General features: G+C 37.2%; 1 protein-coding gene across 1 annotated transcript; it reads right to left on the bottom strand.

Moving 5' to 3' along the window:
* Positions 1-431: 431 nt before the first annotated feature.
* ptges (prostaglandin E synthase) lies at positions 432-5,404 on the bottom strand. The gene is made up of 3 exons (XM_067407920.1): positions 5,227-5,404; positions 4,879-4,961; positions 432-1,886 (listed from the first exon to the last, which is right to left on the bottom strand). Exons 1-3 carry the CDS (start codon positions 5,332-5,334, stop codon positions 1,637-1,639), a joined length of 441 nt encoding a protein of 146 aa, XP_067264021.1. The 5' UTR covers positions 5,335-5,404; the 3' UTR covers positions 432-1,636.
* Positions 5,405-11,513: the final 6,109 nt, after the last annotated feature.

The raw sequence follows: 11,513 nt of genomic DNA on the forward strand, positions 1-11,513 counted from the left end.
ATGCTCTCAAGCAAGATCACTTCTGCTTGCCCTTTCACATATTCATCTTGATTCACTTCTGCTATTGCCGGCAGTGGTGTTTTCATCAAACCAATTAATATTGTGTTTTTCATGATAACGTAATAGTGCAGGAGATTTGGTTTATTTTTTAATGTTAAGCAATAACATTCCTGTCTCACAAAGTCTTTTGAACCCATATATATTTTCCTGTCAGTCGTTTTACTTCCCTTTACTGAGAAGTAACAATGGGGTCTGCTGTGTTATAATTGCCTATTTGGCAGCAATTCATGTCAATATCCTTAGATTTTTCTCTCTCTTTGTCCCTCTTTCTCTCTCAGCTCTTGTTTTTAGCATGTAGGCAGTCCACTGTCCCCCATTTCTTGATCTGATTCAACAAATCACATTTACCCATGCACACACAAAACCTTTCATTATTCCTTTATTATAAAAACTATGATTTTCTCATCATCTCTTTATAAACATCACTACACAAACGATACAATATTAGAAAAAAATCTAAATAAGTTACACATTAAAAAAAAATATATATATATATATATATATATATATATATATATATATATATATATATATATATAAATACTGTATATAATAAAAGCACTGTGTGATGAATTACCAAAACCTTAACCTAAAATAAAAGCTTGTTCACCTAAAACACTAGCTTTGCATGCTGTATGCATCGTTCTTGAGGACAGGCAAAGATCCCGGCTGTGTTTGAAATGCAGTAAACCCAAAGCCCAGTGGGCAAAGAGGAAAGGGCAGTGGTTGTGCAACAGCGTTTGTTTAACGCTACAATAAATTTGAAAAGCCTGGGCTCTGTAGGGCTTATGGTTCAATAACAGAGGAATTTTTACAAGTTAATGTGGAACAGTCACTCACATGGACTCTGAACTGACCTCAGCAGTTATTTCTGGTGTAAACTTTGCAGTATGAAAGTGAAAAGATGGTGGTCACTTAAATTCTTGAAAATAATGGCTGCGCTATAGACGGGAGGTCCATTCAAGGAGATTAAAGGTCTATTCACACCAAGAACATAACTTTAACAACTATATTAGCGTCCGCATCAGTGGATGAGATCATGCTGCAGTTTTCGTCTGCCGCTTTAAATGCTTATGCTCTTTAAAGCAGGATGGTTTCTGATTGACTTTTGAATGTTTTTATCGTTCATCAGCTAAAAAAATTCATTCTGAAAGTGATTCTAACAATACTGTTTTCTTGTGTCGTTATCATTATACTGTAGTTGAGGTGTGGACTCTGCTATTCTTTTATATTTAGATTGATTTTTAGAACTATATTGTTATTGTCCTTGGTGTGAACGGGCTTTAAGGCCTGTTGTTTCAAATATGTAAATATGATGAGTATATGCAAACATGATCATGGGGAAAAAAAGAAAATAACATTAAATAACCTTCATTTGAATGGCAATACAACAACACACATTGCATCAATACAAACCCTAGTGTCCAGTACTAAAATGACAGCAATGAATGTTGTGATTTCAGAGCAGAGCTATTAAATGTCAGTCATCAAGTGAAATTTTGAGAGGCCGCACCATTCCGCATCATAGTTGTAACCAGAAGTCTTGACCAATCACAGGACTCCATATTTGACAGGGTTATGCGAATGAGGCTACTTCCATGAGTATCTGTATTGCCATGGAAACACAAGGCACCTGAGCGATGACATAGGCAAATGAACGCGTCGGTGCTTTAAGTGCCAACAGGTATGCTATGCTGTGAACGACTCGACCCAGGAAGAAGACCAGAAAATGAAGTCGTGCTACTGCATACGAGGGACCTGTCATGGAGTAGACGGCTCCGAGAAATAAAAAGGGGAAAATGTTCTCCATATCATTGCAATGTGCTCTGGAAAAAAAAAAACACACACACAGTGTAAAATTAATGTAGGAAAACTTTTGAGAATTGTAATGTAAACAGCATTAGTGTTAGTGTAGAGGAAGTATATAAGACATGACTTTGGTAATAGCAAACAAACATTTTGTTGCCATTCATACAGTAAATGATGTACTACAACATAGCATGACATGCTTGTTTAATCATAGCTCACCATGAGTAAGTTCTTTTCAAGTTTTAACCACATTCCTCATGCATTCCCACATTGTCATTTAAGCCTCTCTTTCAACTACTTCTAGGTAATGTTATTCTTGTTACACTGCATTTGAATGAATAGCCTTTTGAGGCATTTTTAATGTTCCCGACTGCGGAAATACATATGAAAAGCTGCTTTTCTCAGGGCACAAGAGCTGAGGAATGTACGCTCAACATCTGGTTTTAATCAAGACTTCAGCTGTAAACTGTCTGGCTCTGTCTAATGGCAGCATGCCTGAACAGTAAGCATTGCCAACATCACATAATCTTGCAATATAAATTTACTTTTACTCTGAATCACTCACGCAGTGCGTCATGGCTGTCCCATGAATGGATCACAGCAATATGAAGTTGTAGTACTTCCTGTACCCGCTTTAAGGGAATTAATTATGTGTTGACATTCATACCACCATGAGCACATTATGGTCACATTTCCTATTATTTTCCCAGCAGAGCAGTTACATAGCAGTACTTGGTCATCGTTGTGAAATCCTGCATTACACAGCTTCTTCCTCATCTCTTTGCCCCAACAAGAACTTTCCATTTTCTGCTGGTATTTCATTTTAAAAGAGGAAATAACTTTTACTTATTTGTTATTTACTATTTTCCACATCCTTCATTGGAAGATGTTCTAGCTTTAGATCCTATACAATACAATCTGATAGTAATAAGAGATTATAAAATATCTGAAATACGCAAACCTGTCTCCATGCATCTTTTCAATTCTATATTAATCTTCCAAACTGCTAAATAATATTAATAATCATTATTTTAAATAAAATATAATAATAATGATGGTGAAAGTCTTTGAAATGTCTTGTGTTTTTACTTGTATTTCTTCTGTAGGTTTCTCAGAAGATCAAGAATGTGCCTGTTTGTCATTTTTGCTGCCACATCAACATAAAGTTTTTGATCCGAACAGGAACTTTCAAACTATTTGATCTATTTAACACCTTCTTCCTTTCTGTTCACTTGCAGTTATTTGTTTGCTATTGAGTTGTAGTGAAATACCTTTGCGAATGCATTCCAATTACCGTCCTCTTCACTAAATAACGGTCTTGTCAGGACTTGCTGATAACCGTATTATATTTTACCAATCTGGCAACCACAAGCTGCTACTCACAGGTCCTCAAAATCACCAATGAACATCTATGAATACCTTAAATGATCCACTAACAGAAAAAAACTTTCCAGTGCCAATGTTTTTTCAGTGATTTCAGAGCAGTCTACTGAAATAACATCTTTATCATTTTCCGATTGTGCAGACGTAGGTGGAGTGGGCTGTAATGGGCAGAACAGGCGAGCTTCCTGATGATAAATTAGAGACTGCCAAACACTAAAAACCCTGCAGCTTAAAGTATAATGAATGTTTCCTAACAGGCCGCCAAGTCTATGATTATTTTAGTATGTATTCTCAAAAATAAATTCAGGTATTGAGAAGAGTCTACTGTGGAAACATATTCGAACAAACAGGCATGGTGACTGACTAATCATTATACAAAATAAAGAAAGATATCTTAGCTACACACAGTCCATTATGAATTAAACATAATGCTTCATATATAGAGGACCTGTGAACTTTCAAACTGAGGCATGCCAGTACTCCTTTTCTGAAGACTTCGACAGTACTACAGAAACTTACTAATCTGCCAGACATCCTGCACAGTTTTTCCAACTATGGGCACAGTGGGAACAAGATGGAAACGTAAGTGTGACCCTTTTCACATTTGCAGAGTTTTCAGAAGCAGAAGTTGCCATAGTTGACGAGTAGACAAGAGATGGGAGATGACAGCAAATATAGTTTTTGTATTCCCATTTGCTCCAATAGCAAAAAAATAAATCAGTTATAGCATTTCCACTATTTTCCAAAAGAGAGAAAAAAATATCAAGAGATTTCCGGCAGATTTGATGTCACTCCCTCAGCTATTGTATTAGAAACACCCTCGCAGCAGCACCAGATTTGTGATGTTGATAACCGTGATACAAACAATTGCAGTCTGTAAAAAGGGTCTATATAGACACGCAACGTTTTTATAGAAAAGAAACACAAATTTTGAAAAATTCTCCAGTCAGAAAATGGAACCCATGTGAACACAATAAATGAAAACTAATTTATGAAGATTAATGGAAAACATGTAGCCTACATGGAAAATATACAGTAAATAGTAAATAATGTACATAGTAAAAAAAAAAATTAAAACAACAACAACAGGCAGGTGTGGTTGCCAGAAATTCACTGTAAAACTTACAGTGACAGCGTACCATCAGCGTTACACACAAAACTAATGCAAAAAAATAATGCTACAAACTGTAAATATGTACAGGCCCAATTTAAAACCATCTAATGTAAATCTGATAACAAAAGTAAGAAGAAATTTAAATAAAATATAATGAAATGTGTTCCACACAGGAACTTATGGGAACATAATTTATTAATGTAAATTAGCCTATAAGGTGACTCAAACTTTTCTTTTTACAATTTATACAGTGTAGAGATTTCAAAAATTAATCTATTACATTTAATCTTGATATATTATTTAATATATGTAAAGCTATAGGCCATATCTAATGTTACAGTTATTCATAAACAGTGGCATGCATTATGTAACATGGCAAAAAAAAAAAAAAGTATTTGTTTACATTGTATACGTTTGTTGTCAATTGCTGACTTAACCTATACACTCGAATTAGTGAAATTAAACGTTAAATCACAGGGATTTAGGGCAAGTGTGTAGAATTGTGCTCCTACCTCCTACAGCGCTCCACGTATGGATCGATGCGGCAGAACTGCACACCTCCGTGTCTGTCGGCGTCCTCTGGATTCGCAAACGCCTGTCAAAAACAAGTAGTTTTTACATCTGTCTAGGATGTTAAGCACATCTCTGACCAACTACCTTCATTTATTTCAGAAGTCAGCCCAGACCGTTGCAATATGCAGACTATTTCTATTCGAATTAGAAACCTTTTTCTCGCTCGACACGACAAAGAAACGCTTGCATTACAATGAACGCGACTGTTGCAGTTATGCTGTCGCGTCGCTAGCGGTGTGTTTGCAGTAGGCTAATGAAAAGTATTTTAAATAAGTTTCACAACTCACCTTTTTCCGAAGTCTCACTTGTCCCGTAATGATAGCAATGATGTACATCTTTAAGATTAAGAGCGTGCTGTAGAAGATGAAGCACAACAGTACATCGCTCCCGAGCATCTTGACTTCAGCAGACCGAGTCTGTATGATATGAATATGATGGAGACGTATTTGGAGAAGGTTTTATATGCGAATCCCAGACCGTTTGGTCCAGCCTCTTCCCCAATCACTCACTACCTGGAAAAAACTTTCACTGACGTGCAGAGTAGGCTAGACTTCCTGCCCATGTGATGACACACATGTCCCATATGAGGATAGGGTGAGACATAAAGAACTGAAGAAATCTTACATTCATTTTAACAAAAGAACCTCCACCACATTTAATATGGAATACAAATTTAAACCGTGGAATTTTCCTGTTTTTATGTTCCCAGATTCCCAGTGATTAAGCTGGAAAATAGCTTGCCATTAGTATTTTATTAGGATATTAATGATTGTGGAAAGACAGACTGATAGAAATCATAATAAACTATAATGTTTATTCATTTTATATAGGCTTAGTTGGGTGTACAAGTAATGTACATTTTTCTCGGAGGACAGCTGAAGCATGTTATCGAGTTGAAATTGTTTGCAATCTGTTTTCAAATATTAAAATGCCATGAAATACTACTTCAGTGTTTTTTTCCCCAAGCTCTTACTATGGCTTTGGATGTCACTACATAGCTATGACATGTAAAAATATAGCACTAAAATAATTTGGGAGAAAAAACGAAGAAAAGAAAAAGAATGTATTTATTAAGTGTTGAAAACCGAACAGAACCAACTTACAGTCTCAGTACAGCTGCATTAAGTCAAACTGTGTTTCTCAGCCAAATTAAAAAAGTAATCTTTGATTGCCTTCCCCTGCAGGCACAGATTTGGAAGAATATTATGCCTTGTTTGAGTTGAGACACAAAAAACTCAAATATTAAATATTAAAACATGTAGGCTACATATATCATTTGTGGAAGTCTTAGGACCAAAAAATGTTTGTCCAATCATTGCATTCGGACCGATGTCCTTCCTGCCTGTCAACATGTGTATTTTCATACCTCCACTCACCCTGCTCACACACACATGGCTGTGCAGAGTTGTAGACAGACAGTTGCTCCTTTACAGTTGCTCCTGAACCAAAACATTGAGCTTAAGCTATATTCACGCATTGTCATATCCCGTAAGTATGAGATGGCAACCGTGTTCTGCATCCTCAGACTCGGATTTATTCATTTCTATCAATTAATCTGCACTATCAATTAATCTGCTGCAGTCAGATGGTACAAGTATACGAGCTCTGTAAGTTATGTTCATTATTATTGCAATGATATGTGCTTTGAGACATGAGGTTATTTAACACCGTCTCTCATCTTGTGACTCTTTGCAGACTCTGCTTTGTGCATTCATCATGTGTTTTGAAGGAGGCGTGGCTTTGGGAAGCGCTCTGAAGGGTGGGTGGGATCTCATGCTTTCAAAGCTTAGTTGTGACATAAGGAATGCCGTCTCAACAGCTGTAATGATGATTATTTATTAATATTTCACATTTAAGCTAAGCATTTAAAAACTCACTACAGTCCATCAACATGCAACAGTCAAAAGATCTACCGTCTAGCGTAGTGGTTCCCAAACCTGTCCTGGAAGACCCCCAGCCTTGCACATTTTGTATGTCTCCCTATTTCTGACACACCCATTACCGGTCTTGCTGTCTCTACTAATGAGCACCTGAAGTGAATCAGGTGTGATAGATAAAGGAGACATACAAAATGTGCAGGGCTTGGGGGTCCTCCAGGACAGGAAAAACAATGAAAAAATCAGAGCAGTAGAATAAAAAAATATGCATTATTGTGAAATTAAACATTTAAAAAAGACTGCAAAAGATGCAAGTGCAACACTCAAAACGTCGGTCTAGTGCATGTTTTTATATATATATATATATATATATATATATATATATATATATATATATATATATATATATATATATATATATATATATATATATATATATATATATATATATATATATATATATATATATATATATATATATATATATATATATATATATATATATATATATATATATATAATAGAAAAGCAGCACGGTAGACCCTATGCAAAAATGCATTCTGTGGGAATGAAGTAAAAAAAAAAAAAACTTTTAAAAAATGCATCTCTGGACCTTGCATCCTTTCTAATATTATGTATAAATGATATATACATTATTCTAACATTATGTATCGTAATTATGTTTTCTCTTAATATTAGTTATGTGTATCTTTTATTTTGAAATGTTATTTTGCCCTCTGTTATTATAGAGACTTTTATTCTGAAACGAGGTTTTCGGGAAAGAGACGGGAGAGCAAAGGGTAGAAGAAGGAGAAAATCGGAGACAAGGAACCATGCGGTCTCAGAGTTTACATTAAATTTAGGACAGTTGCTGCTTGTTTTAGTTTTGCATTGCTTTGGCTGTTATATAGGCTACCTTGTTGAAAAGGACACAAAGGTTAGTGTATGAATTTATATGTGGTATATATTTTATTTATGCATGTTTTATATGCATTTGCTTGATTTACGAGTAACATTAAGTCATTTATGTTACATCATGTTAGTCCTAATTTTGTGATTGTGTTGTTAAATAGCAGAATACTTTCATTTTTATGAATGTGTATTCTTATGGTGTTGTGGGGTCGAATAAGGTATATTGTGGAGTTAAACAAGGATAATAAATGAAAAAAGGGACACCCATAAAAATAAGTGCATGAGCCAATTTCTTTATTTCAACCTACATTAAGAGCTTACTGCATTGTTTCCATTCACTGGTGGACCAAGGGTCCAAGTTATGCACTCCTGTGAAGGATTTTTAATGTTTCCATTTCCTACTTTCTCAAAACAGATATACAGATGATGAGATAGAAAATCATTTCGAAGGTGTAAAGAGAGATGAAGCACACTGCTCTGGTTGTGAACAAATTCCAATAGAAAAGATGCTTGTGTATCAAAAAGAGGAGTAATAAAAGGCAGAGACAAGGCTTATGTATGCATATGAGCAATGGAAAGCTGAGGCTTGAAAGGCAATAGGGCAGCTGAAAACAGACATTTATGAGAGTCAACTAGCAATACTTATGCTAGGAAAAAGGAGACAATGTAATGAATGCATAAATAAGGGTTCGAAGTTATGTTACTCCACCCACTGATACAAGAAGGCAGATTGATGCTGTGACAAATGACATTGTAAAGATAGCTTATGAGAGGATCTCAGGTGTTGATGGAGACTTTGATAATGAAAGAGTAAAGGGGCATCTTCCTGAATTGCTTGATCGAGTTCTGCAGTCTCACATATCAGCTCCAAGTCAACTCCACCCATAAGTCAACCCGTACTGAACTCCATGATGATAGTTATACAAATAGAGGCAAGCAAAAGAGCTTGCAGCAAAAGAAACAGAATATGCACCGATAGTGGAGGAAAAGGAACAAATGGAATTAAAACAACTTCTAGAAGAGAGGTAAAGGAGAGAACTTGATGCTCAAACGAGTGGGTTGGAAAGATTGGTGGTAAGAGGAGCTAGAGCAAGACTAGATATGTATGACTATTTACCAGATATGTATGACTATTACTCTCCATTTACACTACATCACTGGGTCCCATCATTCAGGCACATGGTTTCTCCTACCATTGCTATGCTGATGATACACAACTTTTCCTTTCATTCCAACCAGATGATCCCACGGTAGCTGCATGAATCTAAAGCTGTCTGGCAGACATCTCAGCATGGATGAAAGAACATCATCTACAGCTCAACCTGGCTAAGACTGAGTTTCTCGTCTTCCCTGCCAATCCAACTCTAAATCATGATTTCAGCATCCAGCTAGGCACATCCTCAATTACCCCATCAAATTCGGCCAGAAATCTTGGAGTAATCCTTGATGATCAACTGACCTTCAAAGACCACATTGCAAAGACAGCTCGGTCATGCAGATTTGCACTATACAACATCAGGAAAATCAGACCTTTTCTAACAGAACATGCAACACCACTTCTGGTCCAGGCCCTGGTCATTTCTAGGCTTGATTACTGCAATGCACTTCTGGCTGGACTGCCATCATGCACAATCAAGCCTCTACAAATGATTCAGAACGCAGCAGCACGTCTCGTCTTCAACGAGCCCAAAAGAGCCCACGTCACGCCTCTCTTCATCTCTCTTCACTGGCTACCACTTGTTGCTCGCATCAAATTCAAGGCGTTGACTCTTGCTTACAGATCTACCACAGGCTCAGCACCCTCCTACTTCCACTCACTCTTTCGAGTCTACACTCCTACCAGAAACCTGCGCTCATTAAGGGAGCAAAGGCTTGTGGTACCATCACAGAGAGGCACGACATCACTTTCCAGAACATTCTCATTCACTGTCCCTTGCTGGTGGAATGATCTTCCTGCCTTCATCCGGAATCCCTGGCAATATTCAAAAGACAGCTGAAAACCCATCTCTTTCGTGAGCACTTAACCTCATCTTAAAAAAAAAACAAAAAAAACCCCTTCTTATTCCTATCCTTTCACTTCCTCTAATCCCTCTCTATTGTATCTTAGGATAATCTGAGCACTGCCTATAACTTGTATTATGAGCACTTCTTGTCTATTTGCCTCGTCATGACGACTCGCTTGTATTCCTCACTTGTAAGTCGCTTTGGATAAAGGCGTCTGCCAAATGAATAAATGTAATGTAAATGTAAATGACTAACCAGCTGTGCGTTTCCCAAAGCGAACTATGGTCGCAAGTTCCGTCGCTACCAATAGAGTTCAATGGGACTTACGACCATAGTTGGTTAACAATGCTTTCAGGAAACGCACCCCGAATGATGGGTTGCAGCAACTAAGCATTCCTACACAAGAACCTGTGTATTCATTCTCAGTTAGTTCAACACTCGATGGCAAAGCGTTATCGCCACCTTCTAATGCTGACCTTGCACAAGCCATCCAAGATAGTATAAGGAAAACTCTTGAAGGCATCTTATACAGAAACGATGAGGAAGCCTACAAGGATGCGTGGAAAAGACTTAAGGATCACTATGGTCAGCCGTTCATTATATAAAGAGCATTCCGAGACAAACATGCAAAAATCTCTACTCTGACAGACAAAATTTCCCCATTTCAAGATTGTGAGGTTGGTCTATGAATAGGATAGAATTGCTACAGAGCTTTGGCACCTAGAGAAGTGATAATTAGAGCAGACAACAAGTCATAAGCTGTTTGCACGGGTCTCAGATGGAGTATTCTGGGTTCTTCCTTGCCGCACCATGAGTCACAAAGTGATGTGTTGATGTGTTAGAGTATAGCTATCAAGGAGATTCCTCCTGTAACACCCGCAGATGTAATCAAAGTGCTGGAGTCAGTTTTCAAAGATGCTAATAAATACTCAAGGGTAGTGTCTCAAGAAGACATTGTGTTTTTGAATAAACTAGGAGAAAACATCAGAATGAACAAAGACAACCACTTGGAAATCCCCCTTCCCTTCAAGCAAAGACTCTATCTTCCAAATAACAAACCTTTGCTGTTGTGAGAGTTCAACATTTCAAGCGGAGATTAGTGAAGGACAAGGAGTACAAAGAACATTACATGAAGTTCATTGAAGTAACAGGAAATGGTGACACAAAGAGTACTTGATGAAGGAAAAGCAGGAGAAAAATGGTACATCCATTATCATGGGGTCTATCACACTTGAAAAAGCCAGGGAAATTTCATGTAGTCTTCGACTGCCTTGTCAGATACAAGGGAACCAGCTTAAACGATCATCTGCTTAGAGGCCCTGACCTGATGAACAGCCTGACTGGCATTCTTTTGTGGTTCAGACAGCATCCAGTGGCCTTGATGTGTGATATTGAGAGGATGGTCTCATGGTGCAGAGCAGATCAAGATTACTTAGTTCTATGGAATAGTATTGTCAAAAATATTGATATTTAGATACGTATCAAAACTGAATTATCTTAAACAATTTCAAAACTAATTTTCTACGGTATCGATACAAGATGCGCAATCTCGCTTTTTCTTCTCTTCAATGGCGAATTGACAATTTGATACACACCCGCCTCCTCTCACTCACTCGTCTCATTTGCGCCTGTTAAACAGTGTTGGTGTTGCAGGTGCAAATGAGATGAGTGAATTTCCGGATGGTTGCAGGTATTGCACATAATTTTACTCATTACCACAGGTTTCGCACTCACACCAAAAGTGTGCACCACTGAGTTGCTTCTCAAACAGTTCTTGAGTA

Source organism: Chanodichthys erythropterus, chromosome 13 (assembly GCF_024489055.1).
Source record: "Chanodichthys erythropterus isolate Z2021 chromosome 13, ASM2448905v1, whole genome shotgun sequence".
NCBI lineage: Eukaryota > Metazoa > Chordata > Actinopteri > Cypriniformes > Xenocyprididae > Chanodichthys > Chanodichthys erythropterus.

Bases quoted from the DNA above. Each gene is read 5' to 3' on its own strand.
- ptges (XM_067407920.1), bottom strand. From the start codon at position 5,334: ATGCTCGGGAGCGATGTACTGTTGTGCTTCATCTTCTACAGCACGCTC. The intron at 4,962-5,226 runs GTGAGTTGTGAA...TGTTTTTGACAG, and splicing joins AAGTGAGACTTCGGAAAAAG to GCGTTTGCGAATCCAGAGGA. The intron at 1,887-4,878 runs GTAGGAGCACAA...TTTTTTTTCCAG, and splicing joins TACGTGGAGCGCTGTAGGAG to AGCACATTGCAATGATATGG.